Here is a 14828-nt window from a genome sequence, read left to right on the forward strand (position 1 = left end):
CAAAGTTGTTAATTCCTATCTTGAATGCTGGGCACTTCTGGTTTGTCGGAGGTCAAAGGTCAGAGCAAATTCTCTACAACCTTCCTAGTGGCCTTAAGGGCCATTTTAGTTTTGTAGTGTAGCGATTTTGAGTGGATTCTGACTGTTAAGGGCCATAAAATGAAAACTCTAAGGGTCTTACAACATTTTAAATTAGTTTTAATCACCAAGGAGGTCTTGTCTGTGTTTTATGGGGGCATTGCAGAGCAGAATATTACAATTTTCTCTCACATTTTATGAAGTTTTCCACCAGTTCTGACCTGTCTGTCAAATTTGGTGAGTCTTAGAGCATTTACAGGGGGGGGGGGGTCAAAGTTTGGGAGCACAGGCGACGAAACTATAATAAGAAGAAAGAAGAAAGAAACTTTACAATTCCAATTGAGGCCTTCAATGGGGTGATGGCTTCCTCTGTTCCAGGGCTGGTCTATCGCTGCGGCTCTGTCTATAAATAACCAAACACAAAAATAAATGACCTCTGTGAAATTTATTTGTGCAGCGATGGCTATAACTTAAAAAAATAAACTCTAAAGCAAATCAGAACGTTTCTTTAAAACTCTAATGCCAAAACTCTCTTTTGTCGGAAAATAAAGTATTGCTGTGAAACATACACTTATGTTTTCCTCCAACATGTTCCCACTTTAGGGTTATTTGTGATGCACATTTCATAATACATTCCCCTCCATGAAACATCCTGTTTTTGAGGACATACATAGATACATACAGTACATAAATGTGACCAACAAAAGCATTGGTGTACTGTAGTACAGATGAAGACACTGTAGATGGCACTGTCACACCTCAACACCTGTAACATCTCACTGATTTTTTTTTCTTCTTCGTCGTTTCTCAGTCAGCACACAGTCCAAACCACTTTGTGGTTAACCAGCGCCTGCAGCTGGAGCCAGCTCAAAGTCAGATCAGCTGGTGAACCCGAGGCCTCCGGTTAGAGAAGCTGTTAGGCCACAGAGGAGGCAGCACAGGTGACCCAACAGGTCAACAATCTGTTGAAACAAATTGTCCTATTGCTGAACCCCGGAGGCTATTTTTTTTTAGAGACAGAGACATTATGTAAAATATATAGTATGCAGTTGAACTAAAGCCAAATATGTGTTTTAATCACAACGTAATCTGATGCATTCACTCCATTTAAAAGTGAGCATCTATAAAGTGATGGTTTCCAAGTTAAAGGTTCTGATAAACATCCTGCCCAGGGTGAGAAGGTGAGCTTATTCAACAGTTTTAGATTCATATAGTAATCACCGCTAACTGCTTCGTGCCCCCCCCGCACCCTCAACATAATCGCTCCTGCCCAAATGCAGCCACATGAAGCCTCTTTTTAAACCATTGCTGTCTTTTACACATCATAGCTTGACATTAAACAGGGGAAACATTTCCTCGGTGCCCCAGCCTGTAGTTCACATGCGTTAGACTTTTGAACGTGTGTAACATAGGACAGATGTGAGGGGGCCCCGGGGCTGCGGAACAGGCTTTGCACATTCCTCCTGCTGACCGTGGCTGTAAACGCAACAGAGACAAAACTTTTCTTTGGCCTCCACTGCAGACTTTTTCCAGGGGAAGAAACAAGGCGGCTTTCTGCAGCTGGACCCCACCTGGAATGCGCCGTTGCCCTTTATCACTTTTCACTTTTCCTTACTGCTCTGTGCTGCCCAGTTAACGGGGGTAATTGGTCTGAGGCGGCAGGAAGCTGCTTTGTAGGTGTGTGAGTCAATGCACCAAGATAGAGAGAGGCTGGGACGCCGACACTGGTGCATTGGCCGCACTCAGCCGCTCAGCTGGAGCTCCCTGCGAGGACGTGAGCAGCATGGAGGAAGGTTGCTTCTTCTGCACGTTTCCATCCTAGCATCTGTTTTTAATTCTGCCCGACAGGATATAACCCGTAAAATAGAGGGATGTATGTTTGTGTGTGTGTGTGTGTGTGCTCGCTCATGTGTGTGTGTGTTGCACTAATTGTCAGAAACATATTCAGTCTTTTACCAGCGAAACTTTTAGAGGATGCTGTCATGGGAGTGTACAGGGTGCATTAGGGAGCACTGGAGGCGGGTCTGAGGTAGCAAAGGTAGACGAGAGGCGGAAAGATGGACGTGTGAGGGGCAAAAGCGCAGACGCTGTGGAAAAGTGGAGCGTTAAATGAAGGGGTGGACGCTGGCGACGGAGCCTCCTCCTCTCACTGGGCGCAGGAGGAAGCAGTCAGTGAAAGTGAGACACGATGTGGACAACAGCTGTCCTCCTGCTGCTCCTGCCTCGCCTGCTGCCCTCCACAGTATGTATGATGCCGTGTCATGACATGTTCATATCTTTGTCCAGCCTTGGCTGGACGTCCACTGTTAGGCAGGGGGAAGAGATAAGAGAGTGTGTGTTGGGTGGTGATCATAAAGCTGCATAATGTGGAGTGAAAAAAAGAAAAACGGTTGTTGTTTTTTTGTTTTTTTGCACATGCCTTTTAAATTACTGCCAAAATTAACAAAAACGTTTTTTGTTTCCATGGAATCAAATTGCATTATTTTTTTCCCCCCTTGGACTAGAATGTAAAATATTTTATATTGTGGTGGAAGTATTCAATAAAATGTACTGGTAAAATACATGAGGCTAGGAGTGTTTGCTGGCTTTAGAGGCAGGATATTGCACTGTGTGTGAGCAGCCAGCTGCTGAGACTCCAGGATGTGCGACTCAAAACTCTGTTGATCCCAGGCGAGATTGAATTTCTGATAGTGGAAGAGGGTTCAGACTTGGATTTGGAGGCTGCTCAACTATTTTGTGTTTGCGCTACTTGAAAAAAAAAAAATCTCGTCACACTTAGGACACGGGAGAGGGCACCGATTTCAATCGCTCTGACACAGAAGGTGAGGACTCCTCTCCAGCCAAAGAGCAGAAAGCAGCAGCAGGGCTTAAGAACTGGGGCACTTGCTCCATCCCGTGTGATGTCACCATCAAGCTGCTGCGAGATGAGAAGCACTCCATCTGCGGTAAAAAAAAAGAAAAAAAGAAAAAGATAAAAGAGTCTATTTGGCTTGCAGTGACGACTCCAACACAGGTAGCTGACGACGCCTTGCATGTTTGCCCGCAGCTCAGTTGCAGCAGACTCTGCTGTCGTTCGGACGCAGCACCCGCAAACTGATCAGGGACGTGATGGAGGAGCAGCAGCGAGCCCTGGACATCCTGAGCGATCAGGTGAAGTGGGACTCGCACTAACCTGCAACTACCTTCTAAAACATGTGTACAAACACTCCCTGGTGTGATGACGCTGGTTTTCCATCCTCAGGTCACGGAGTTGATGAGCAAAGTGCAGACGCTGAGCTCCGAGGTGCAGAGGAGCCACTCTGAGTTGTACTCTGGCAAGCCGGTGCAATCCCACGGTAACTCTGACACACAACTCTCACACTAATGAAGCAGTTACGCGTATAGCTGTCAAGTGTACATTCTTTTGTGCTCCTGTGGCGCTTTCTGACAATATAAACCACATGATGTCATCAGGCTCGCCTCTGATTGGTCTCTATTTGGGGCTTTTAGATTTACAAGAAAAGCCTGCACTTCAAGGGTGCTGAAGTTAGAAAGAGCGAGACTGTTCTGAGGCTGGGAGGGTTTGGAAGCTGTGACAATCCTACAAAACTGAGCGTACAAACTAGAAATACACTGAGATTAAAAAAACAGCAGTTTATTTGAGTAAATTCCCTCTTTTGTATATATGTATATTCAGTATATATATATATATATATATATATATATGGGTAATATATATATATATATATATAATATAAGGTGATATATGTATTCATATATACATGTATATATGTATATATACATATATATGTATATATGTATTCATATATACATATATATGTATGTGTATATATGTATATATATATATGTATATGTATATATATATATATACATATATGTATATACATATACATATATATGTTTACAGGGATGCGTCATTAGAGATAGACAGATATTGCTAACTTATGCATGATCGTTTATTTGTCCTCAGCAAAAACTAAGTGAGCTGCCTCAGTAAACCTTCATTCCCTCCTTGACTATTCAGAAAAGTGACGTTTGACTCCCCAGGTCGGGACTGCAGCGACATCAGGGACAACCTCCTGTCCGTCGTGCCCAAGATCCCCAGTGGCATCTATATCATCCACCCGGACAACACAGACTCCTCGTTCGAGGTTGATAGTCGTCTGCAGTTTGTCACCACACCTGCAGTCACCGTTTAAAGCACGAGCAACATGCACTGCAGGTCTTCTGCGAGATGGACTACATGGACGGTGGTTGGACGGTGATCCAGCGGAGGAGCGACGGCTTGACCGACTTCAAACGACACTGGGCCGATTACGCCGACGGCTTTGGACACCTGGCAGGTTGTATGACGGCCAGACTGGTGGAATTTCCAGAAATGTTCAGGGGGAAATTAATGTGATAAAAAGATATGTTGCAGCAAGCTTTGCAGTGGCAACATAATTAACCCGCTGTTTGCTGCGGGGTGGGGTTGGCGAGACAAGACTGCTCTGAAGAAGCTGTGATTAAACACCAGGCTGTGGTTGGTTGGCGCTTACTTGCCTGAGAGGGTTTGTGATCATGAGTGTCTGACACCCAGAATTGTCTTTCTGCACTGAAACTATATGAAAAATGGAAAAAGCAAAAAGTACATTTCCGTAGAATTGTAAAATTGGTTCTCACACCCTCCACCACTCCCTGGTGGTCTAGTGGTTAGGATTCGGCGCTCTCACCGCCGCGGCCCGGGTTCCATTGCCGGTCAGGGAACACAGCTTTTGCAAATTTCCCCACCATGGGATCAATAAAGGTCTTCCTCTTCTTCTTCTTCTTCTTCTTCTTCTTCTTCTTCTTCTTCTTCTTCTTCTTCTTCACAAGACAATATTGTGACGTCACTTTCTACTGTAGATGCCATGATGCCACTCGCTCCACACATAGCGAACTTGTTGTTTTCCTAAAGTCTAATAAGCTAAACAGATCCTGTACTATCCTATATTTAGGCAATTTTGTACCCAGAACTAATCACAACACTGGTTTTGTGGTTAGTGGGATCATCGTCCTGGAAATTCCGGTCAGAAGTCTGTGTGTCCCCTCCGCTCATCCCTGTGCAGGAGAACACTGGCTGGGTCTGAAGAAGGTATTTCACATCGTAAACCAGAAGGACACTCGCTTCCAGCTTCACCTGGCTCTGGTGTCGACCGACGACGTCACCTCGTACGCATCGTACGATGATTTCCACCTGGACACTGAGACGGAGTTCTTCGGCATCCACCTGGGCAGATACGCAGGCAGTGCTGGTAACTAGTGTTGCAGTTCTGAAGACTGGTCTCGCTCTCCAGACCACTTTTTGAGGGTTTCCGTCTCGTCTCAGACTCGCAGGCATTTTACTGGGTCTTGTTTTGGTCTTGGACTGGACGGTCTGGGGATTTTTGATGAAAACCGGTCGAGACTCAGCCAACACTGTAATAACACGATAATAACGGAAAAGGAAAAAAAAAAAGTTTTTTTTTTGTGTGTAGGCGACGCATTCCGCGGCTACGAGCAGGAGGAGAACCAGGACACGGCTCCGTTCAGTACCTCTGACGTGGACAACGACGGCTGCAATCCCGCCTGCTCCATGGAGAACCGCACGGTGGAGAGCTGCAGCAGCCAGCACAACCACACGGGCTGGTGGTTCAACCAGTGCGGCCTGGCAAACCTCAACGGCTCTCCAGAAGACGCCGAGCACAGCCGGGGCCCGAGGACGCGCATCATCTGGGACACCTGGAGACAGAACGGAGTCCCGCACGTCATCAAATCGGTGACGATGAAGATCAGGAGGATCGCGACGAATAGCTGAGGAAGAGGAGAGGGTGGCCGTGGAGGAATGGAGGAAGAAAAAAAAGGAAGTGTATTGCGGTTTTATTCTTCAGTAAAACAGTAGGGAACGGAAGGCACTCACTGCCTTTCTGATCATTTTCTCTACAATAAAATCAGTTGACCTGCTTCTATTCTTTATTGATTTGAACGGCGACCCTTGCAGGACTGAGGAGGAGATTGGAGCAGTTGGGGAAAAAGAGACAATTTGACCTGAATAAAACTTCCTTGGCGACCACTGGGATGCTACATTTTAGAGTACGACCACTAACAAAATTATTCTGCTCACAGTATTGTATTTCCTTTAAATTTAACACACACACACACACACACACACACACACACACACACACACACACTATATATAGACACTGTATATATATATATATGTACATACATACATACATACAGTAAAGTACATTCATATATATTTCCACTTACACAGAAATATATGTAAATATAAATATATATGTACACATACATATATATTATATTATCAAATCACCTCACGATTGGCTAAATGCGGACTTTCAACTGTTCTATGACAACACTGAAGTGTGTGTGTGTGTGTGTGCATGTGTGCGTGTGTGTGCACGCCCAGGCTTTCATGTGCTCTTTCGGTGCAGCTGATGTGGATGATAGCACCAGAGGAGCTGCGGCTCTCTGTGTGGTCTGCTCCGCTCGCTCAGAGTGGAATCCAGCCACGCGCAGACAGGAAAGGTCTGCGGAGGTGCTGCCCTCTCGCACTTATCTCCAGCAGGAGAGTGCACGTCCGGGTTCACTCTGTTTACATCCAGCTCGTCCTGTGCCTGTCCTGCTCCCGAGAGGAATCCTCTGCTCGGCTCACGCCCCTCCACACTGCCATCCTCCCCATTAAATGTGCCGCTGTTGCGTCACCGGCGTTCAAAGTGACTCTATAATCTTCAGCACAACACAACCTTAAAAGGCAATTCTCACCGCCACCACTGGCCACGCCAACTCGGATTTTCATAAGTTTGGAATATGAATTTCACTCGAAATAACTGTTAGCACTGAGTAGCAACACAACGTGCCACTGGAAACATTAATACAAGTGTGTGTGTGTGTGTGTGTGTGTGTGTGTGTGTACCGTTGATCATTTTTACTGTTGATTTTTAAAATTACACTTTCCTGCACATCAAAAATTAATCTCCCACTGTATACATCACGCGTGAACGTGTGTGTGTGTGTGTGTGTGTGTGTGTGTGTGTGTGTGTGTGTGTGTGTGTGTGTGTGTGTGTGTGTGTGGAAAGTGGGAAGTGGTTTTCCCACACTGGTGGAGGATGACTGAAGAGTGGGAGCTCACAGGAAGCAAAGTCTGCTGGGAATTTAAACCCTGAGGAATCTCATCTGCTGTTCATCAGCCATCAGTTACTCCTGCACACATGCACTCTGGGGTCCCTGTCGCCTCCACACACACACACACACACACAGACACACAGACAGACACACACACACACACACACAAACACGCACACACACAAGTCCCCGTGCGATCAACGCCAGTTGATAGTCGGCGGCGACGGAGCTTCAGTGTTTTATTGTTTCTCAGCTTTATGATGAACTCAGCGCTCACTCCAGAGGCTATTTATGGACCAGTCTATATTCAGCCGAGAGACCTTTTGTCAGGAATAGACGTTTATCACCAGCAACCCTCCGTGTGTCCAGTCATAACAGTGGACGCTGCCCTCCACATCTGTAGAGTTCAACGTGTCCAGTAAATATACACATTGTGGGACCCAGGGTGCATTCTTTCTCAAGCAGGGAGAGAGAGAGGAAGAGAGCGAGCGAGAGAGAGACAGAGACAGAGAGAGAGCGAGGGAGGGAGATAGAGAGACAGAGAGAGAGAGAGAGAGAGAGAGAGAGAGAGAGTCATGGCACACGCATGATTACTGGCTCATAAGGACCTGGAGCAGCTGTGCATCACCTCCACCATGAACCAGCGACTGGCGGCGGCTCCCGCCGACAGCCGGCGTGCAGTTGGAGGCACCGGCGACAGCCCCAAGGCCCGCAGCCGCGACAACCTGCTGCTGTCTGACGACTTTGGCGAGGAGAACTGCTGCTCCGGACGATGCCTCGGGTACGTCACTCACTCACTCACTCACTCTCTCTCGGCGCCCGCATGGCCGACTCTGTGGTCAGGTTTAAAGAGAAGACTGGCAGATCAGAAGTGAGTCGTGGGGAACATTAGAGAACTCATTTTGTCTCTCTATGAATCACATGTTAACGCAAAGTGACGACGGAGGAGTGGATTCTTCTCTTCCACAGGCGACAGCTGAGGAATGTTTCACACTTTGTTGCCATTCATTCAGTCGAGCTTTGAAGAATCAAATCTGAATTTAGAATTTGTCTTGCATGTGTTTAGCCGTTTCTATTTTTTGGGTGCTCCTGTTTGGACACAGACTTCTGGTTTAAGGGTCTTTCTTTCATTTTCATGACTATTGACACTGTAGATTGTCACTCAAGGCATCAAAACTATGAATGAACACTTATGGAATATGTATTTAACAAAAAAGTGTGATTTTTAGATGATCTAGAATAGCCACCCTTCATATCAAGTACATATAACAAAACATATTGATGTTGATGATGACAGATTGATATTCAACACTTTTTCTTTTTCTCTTGCCACATTAATCCACATATCTTGCTCATATATTTGATGTCGTCAGTGCGAATCTGCAGTGTAGAAAGCAGGCAAGATAAAGAAGAAAGAGGTGTGGTCAAACTTTTGACTGGTAGTGTATGAATTTGGGGCAAAGTTTCAGCAACTGGTCCATTAACGGTGCAACTCCAGCTTGACTTTGACTCTGATGAGCCATTTTGCTGCACGGCCACCTGGGCCAGCCACAAGTTATTTCATTTTACATTATTTATTTGATTATTTTTTTATTTTTGCCTGTCAAAAATCTGAGGTGTCAGTGTATTTTCTGATCATATTTAAATGAATCCCACTATTGTAGCTGACCACAGACAGCGGCAGACGAGGGGGGCGCTGAGACGCTGAAGCTCCTGCTAATGATTAACCTCCTTCACCCAATCCTGAGCCGAGATAAAACACATTTCCGTGCCCCGGACGTCGGCTAGATGAAAGAAGACGCAGGGCGCCTTCTTCCACCAGCGTCCGCGCGCTGTGTTTGAGTTAGCGAGCGGCCGGAGTGTATACAACGCAGTGTTTATGTTTCCTCTCTGTCTGGCAGCCACAGCAGCTCAGAGCGCCATCTCTTGGCCCGCGTCTGCGCTCTCAAGCGACGGCAGGCGCCGCGAGGCCCCGCCTACATGTTCTCCGCTCCCTCGGTCAACCTCTCGGAGGTGGAGCAGCGCTTCCTGGAGGCCGCCGAGTATGGCAACATACCGGAGGTGAGGCGCATGCTGCTGCACGTGCCCAACCTCAACATCAACGCCGTGGACTACATGGGCCAGAATGCCTTGCAACTGGCCGTGGCCAACGAGCACCTGGAGGTGACCGAGCTGCTGCTGGGCCGAGCCGACCTGTCGCGAGTGGGTGACGCCCTCCTCTTATCCATCAGTAAGACCTGTGCATCTGTCAGCGTGCTACCTCAGGGCCAAGCCCACGTCTCTGCAGGGGTCAAAGGTCAAATGATGTATTCATAATCACACTGGTTTTGAGTGATAGATATCAGACAGATTCAAGAGATCCAAGAATTGTATTTGTCACATGCTCATAGGATGTGCAGTGAAATGTAAAAGTTCTTCGGGTCTGTGGGCCATGCAATTTTACTACAAAGGTGCAATACCCTGTTGGACTATTTAGATTTTTTTTCACTATTTAGTGCAACTAACTTTTCCCTGCTGTGTGACAAAGGGCATTCTGGACATTTTTCCTGGACCCAATGGTAAATAATGCACCAATGGTTCAGGAAACCTTGATGATCGCTGCCCCTGCTTTGGTTGCTGTACATAGATTGCTAGATCACTACAGTATAGTTTGTTTTTGTACTGCTTTTTAAGTGCTGCAACAGTGTAGTTTCCCAAGTTGGGATCAATAAAGTCCCTCCATCCATCTTGCACAGGTCTGATTGGTGCATGAATGTAGGTAACCAAGGTGAAACTAATTGTTTGCCCCTCTGCTTTGCTGGAACAGGCACAGTTTGCACCAGACTCTGTCACCAGTCTCTGGAGTAAAGAACACATGATTTTTAAAAAAAAATAAATATGCAAAGCCCATTATATCATGAAAACAACACTGTCCTTCACTAAGACAGGGATGAAGCAACTAAATACAGTGAAATCTTCAAGATGACCAAAAAAAACCCCCAAAAAGTGTATTTAGCGTCGAGGTTTCATTCATGTTTCTTCGTGTTGGTTGCAGGTAAAGGCTACATTCGCATCACGGAGGCCCTGCTGTCCCACCCAGAGTTCAGGGACGCCCGTCGCCTCACTGCCAGTCCCGCTCAGGCAGACATGTTGGACGACTTCTACGCATACGACGAGGACGGGACGAGGTAAGACGCTGGGCGGGGTGTCCTCTCACATCAGATTGATCGCAACGCCGACGTGGCAAATGGCACAAGTAGCTCTTTCCAACTGTTGGGACCGTCAGTCGAATCAAAGCGAGTCTTCAACGGCAAGAGTCCCATTTGCGCAGGTTCTCTCACGACGTCACCCCTCTGATCCTGGCGGCGCACTGCCAGGAGTACGAGATCGTTCACACCCTGCTGAGCAAGGGAGCCCGCATCCACCCGCCCCACGACTACTTCTGCGGCTGCGACTCCTGCAACTACCAGCAGCAGTTTGACTCGTTCAGCCACTCCAGATCCAGGATCAACGCCTACAGGGGTCTGGCCAGTCCGGCCTACCTCTCCCTGTCCAACGAGGACCCCGTGCTGGCAGCCCTGGAGCTCAGCAACGAGCTGGCCATGCTGGCCGACATTGAGAAAGAATTCAAGGTGCCGTCTCGTGTATCGTACGTCCCAGAGAGGACGCTTACAAAGTCACTTTAAGCCCTGCTGACAAAAACGTGTCGACTCGCTGCGTTGACAGAACGAGTACTGCTGTCTGTCCAGCCAGTGCAAGGACTACGTGGTGGGCCTCCTGGATCTGTGTCGCAGCACTCAGGAGGTGGAGGCCATCATGAACGGAGACACCGACTCCGAGGACAGCTACAACCCACCGGGTCGGCCCTCCCTGACCAGGCTCAAACTGGCCATCAAGTATGAACTCAAAAAGGTTAGACTGAGACAAAAGAAGGGATAGGAACCAGAAAAAACAGCAGGGCCAACAGGGGTGATAAGGAACAGGTGTGGAGAAGAAGCTAAACCACACGTCGTCATTGCAGTAGCGAGAAAACTCAAAAGATAGAAATTGCGGTGGTCAAACGTGTCATCATTACATAAAATGCAAGAGTAAATGATGAAGATGAGAATAAAGAGATGAAGGGATTCGTTGCTGTATGAGTGTTTGATAAAAAGACTGTCAAATTCAACAACGTGACGTCACGTTGCTGGAAGGAAGTCTGACTTCGCCGCTGTGTTTCTCCAGACAGAGTGGACCACACAGTCTCGTCACCTTCTTTCTCTCCACTTTGTCCTGCGTTCAGTTCGTGGCTCATCCCAACTGCCAGCAGCAGCTCCTGAGCATCTGGTACGAGAACCTGCCGGGCCTGAGGCAGCAGACCACTGCCATCAAGCTGCTGGTGGTGCTGGCGGTGGCCATAGGGCTGCCGGGCCTGGCTCTGGCCTACTGGGTCGCGCCCTGCAGCAGGGTGGGCATCTATTATCTCTTCAGCAGAGCCCAGCGAGAGCTTCACTGGTTCCTACAGTCATTTCTCTTTATCTCCTCCTCACCCAGGTGGGGAAAGTGATCCGCAGCCCCTTCATGAAGTTTGTGGCCCACGCCTCGTCCTTCACGATCTTCTTGGGGCTTCTGATTCTCAACGCCGCCGACCGATTCGCCGGCACCACCCTGCTGGCCAACATGACCCACCACCATCACCAGCAGCTCCACGGGGGGCCGCCACCGCACCCCCTGCTGCTCCACCGCACCACCACAACACCTTTCACCTGGATGGAGATCCTCATCATTTCCTGGGTCATGGGTGAGCGTTCTGGATGTGGGTGGAGCCTCGTTATTCATCTACTTTTGCATTTTAAACATTGAGCGCCACAGTGGCGCAGTGGTCAGCGCTGCCGCCTCACAGGAAGAAGGTTCCGGGTTTGATTCCCAGCCTGGGACCTTTCTGTGTGGAGTTTGCATGTTCTCCCTGGGTTCTCTCCGGGTTCTCCAGCTACCTCCCACACTCCAAAAACATGCATGTGAGTTCAATTGGAAACTCTTAATTGACCCCCAGGGCCCTGAACTCAGGAAGAAGTGAGTATGAAAAAATGGATGGAAGGATTTTATACATTGATGACGAGATTGTTTTAAAAGCGACTGCAATTTTTTTCACTGCTACCTGCCTTAGCTGGTGTGTGTGCGCGCCGCTGCAGGTATGATCTGGGCTGAGGTGAAGGAGATTTGGAGCCAGGGTCCAGGAGAGTACCTGCTGGAACCCTGGAACTTCCTGGACTTTGGGATGCTGGCGATCTTCCTGGCCTCCTTCAGCTGCCGCTTCTCGGCGCTGAGACACGCCGCCTCGGCGCAGACTTACGTCCGCACGCGCTACGCCACACTGAGCAACATCACTCTTCCGCCAGAGATTCACTACTTCACGCTGGGTGAGACTGCTCCTCCTCGCTGCCCCTCCTGCAGCTGAGGCTGCTGGGGACTCAGCCACCTGACCTGGGTTTTCTTCCGGTAGCGCGTGTGTCCTGGCTGCCCTCGGACCCCCAGCTGGTGTCGGAGGGCCTGTACGCCGTGGCCGTGGTGCTCAGCTTCTCTCGCATCGCTTACATCCTCCCAGCCAACGAGAGCTTCGGCCCGCTGCAGATCTCCTTGGGCAGAACCGTCAAAGACATCTTCAAGTTCATGGTCATCTTCATCTTGGTGTTCCTGGCCTTCATGATCGGCATGTTCAACTTGTACTCCTACTACCTGGGAGCGAAGCAGAACGACGCCTTTACCACGTGAGACACGTCCATCTTTTTTTTTTTTTTATGTATTTACAAGATACATGTTTGAGAGGAAGAGGCTGTTTAGATCAGGTTTGGCCTTTGCTACGTCTGTGCAACTTGTTGTTCATGTTTACATAAAATGAAGAACCTCACTTTCTGCCAGGAGCTATCTATAGACCAAGTCAACGGCGCCGCGACGTAAACAGTGGCTCCAACAGAAGCCTTTCAACTATTTTTGTCGTCCGCCCACTGTTCTCTGGGAACGGCTTAACATCTCTTTATGAAGATTAACGACTTGTTTGAATATTGAAAATAACTTTCTCCCGCTGCAGACTGGAGGAGAGCTTCAAGACATTGTTCTGGGCTATATTTGGACTGTCCGAGGTCCGCTCCGTGGTCATCAACAATGGGCACAAATTCATCGAGAACATTGGCTACGTGCTGTACGGCGTCTACAACGTCACCATGGTGATCGTGCTGCTCAACATGCTCATCGCCATGATTAACAGCTCCTTCCAGGAGATTGAGGTTGGTCATCAGACCACGCAGACGCGACGGCTCTCCAAGACGTCAGACATCCAAGTCACGCGTTGGTCTCCCGCAGTCGTCCTTTCACATGCTCTCGTCTCGTTCCTTTTCTCATGTGCGGCCCAACGCCCCTCAGGATGACGCCGACGTTGAGTGGAAGTTTGCCCGCGCCAAACTCTGGTTCTCGTATTTTGAGGAGGGAAGGACACTTCCTGTCCCCTTCAACCTGATCCCCAGCCCCAAGTCCATGCAGGGCCTGGCGACAGCCGTCAAGTCGCTGCTGCTGCACTACACGACGGGACGCAGGGAGGAAAAAACTGGGACGCAGCTCAACAAGGTATTAAACAGCACATCGGGAGACAGTCTGGGTAAATATTTAAACTGCGTGACTCATTAGTGGAAAAAAAAGAAAGACACGGATAACAGAAAACAACTCTAGAAGGACTCAATAATTATAATATAGTGCTTCCGTATCAACACTGGAACAATAATATAAGTATATATACATATACATGTATAGTAATAATAATAATAAGTTTCATCTTCACCTTGCAGCTTGGCGTGGACAAAAGTCTGTGTTCATATGGCACCTCTAACAGTCCAACCAGATACCAGGTATGCAACTGTCTGCTGTATGTATAGATTTTTTAATTGTTGCTCAATTTATGAGAATTTCAGCCTTTTTGTTTCCAACTGCCGCTTGCAGAAGATCATGAAGCGACTCATAAAGCGCTACATAATCAAAGCCCAAACAGACAGAGAGAGCGACGAGATAACCGAAGGTGAGGAGGCCCCGGCGACACCACAAGTGAATTTTTGCCTCAGCTGGCACTGAGATAAGACGCGTGTCTTTTCCGTCTCTCGGCCCCTGTACCTGTTTTTCCTCAGGCGAGCTGAAGGAGATCAAGCAGGACATCTCCAGCCTCCGCTACGAGCTGCTGGAGGAGAAGGCGCAGAACATGGAGACGCTGGACGGGCTGCTGAGGAGACTGGGAGAGATCAGCACGTCCTCATAGCATCGCGGCTGCAGACTGTGACACTGAAACAGTTCAGAGGGGCCAGTTCTTCACTGGGGAGACTGAACACGGCAACAAAGGGAAACAAAATGTTAATGAAGGAGGAATAAAAATGTGTGTGTAAATACAGGATTAAACTGCAAGACACAGACGCACATAAAAATGAAGTTTTGGGATTTATAAAATACATTTGTACGTTTTTTTTTTTCCTTCATATAATCTAAATACCATTTGAATGAAACTACTGGCAATATAAACACACTACCAAGTCAAAACTTTGAAATTATTATATAATTAATACATATAAATATATGTGCATAACAAGTGCGCAGAACAGTGACTA

General features: G+C 47.9%; 2 protein-coding genes and 1 non-coding gene across 3 annotated transcripts; all 3 read left to right on the forward strand.

Moving 5' to 3' along the window:
* Positions 1 to 1978: 1978 nt before the first annotated feature.
* angptl5 (angiopoietin-like 5) lies at positions 1979 to 6052 on the forward strand. Its single transcript, XM_076031417.1, has 8 exons — positions 1979 to 2320; positions 2858 to 3023; positions 3125 to 3228; positions 3320 to 3413; positions 4126 to 4229; positions 4301 to 4421; positions 5166 to 5351; positions 5574 to 6052. The coding sequence occupies exons 1-8, from the start codon at positions 2267 to 2269 to the stop codon at positions 5891 to 5893; spliced, it is 1149 nt and encodes a 382-aa protein (XP_075887532.1). The 5' UTR covers positions 1979 to 2266; the 3' UTR covers positions 5894 to 6052.
* On the forward strand, positions 4753 to 4824 carry trnae-cuc (transfer RNA glutamic acid (anticodon CUC)). Its single transcript has one exon. It is a non-coding gene; the product is annotated as a tRNA-Glu (tRNA).
* A 1491-nt stretch (positions 6053 to 7543) lies between the features above and the next one.
* On the forward strand, positions 7544 to 14672 carry trpc6a (transient receptor potential cation channel, subfamily C, member 6a). Its single transcript, XM_076031419.1, has 14 exons — positions 7544 to 8008; positions 9129 to 9457; positions 10262 to 10394; positions 10538 to 10838; positions 10933 to 11118; positions 11489 to 11653; positions 11740 to 11986; positions 12378 to 12605; positions 12689 to 12953; positions 13274 to 13469; positions 13606 to 13806; positions 14025 to 14084; positions 14176 to 14251; positions 14358 to 14672. Exons 1-14 carry the CDS (start codon positions 7863 to 7865, stop codon positions 14483 to 14485), a joined length of 2661 nt encoding a protein of 886 aa, XP_075887534.1. The 5' UTR covers positions 7544 to 7862; the 3' UTR covers positions 14486 to 14672.
* The last annotated feature ends 156 nt before the right edge of the window (positions 14673 to 14828 follow it).

The sequence above is a fragment of the Nelusetta ayraudi genome, unplaced genomic scaffold (assembly GCF_046127955.1).
Source record: "Nelusetta ayraudi isolate G7.1 ecotype Tasmania unplaced genomic scaffold, CSIRO-AGI_Nayr_v1 ptg000033l, whole genome shotgun sequence".
Classification (NCBI taxonomy): domain Eukaryota; kingdom Metazoa; phylum Chordata; class Actinopteri; order Tetraodontiformes; family Monacanthidae; genus Nelusetta; species Nelusetta ayraudi.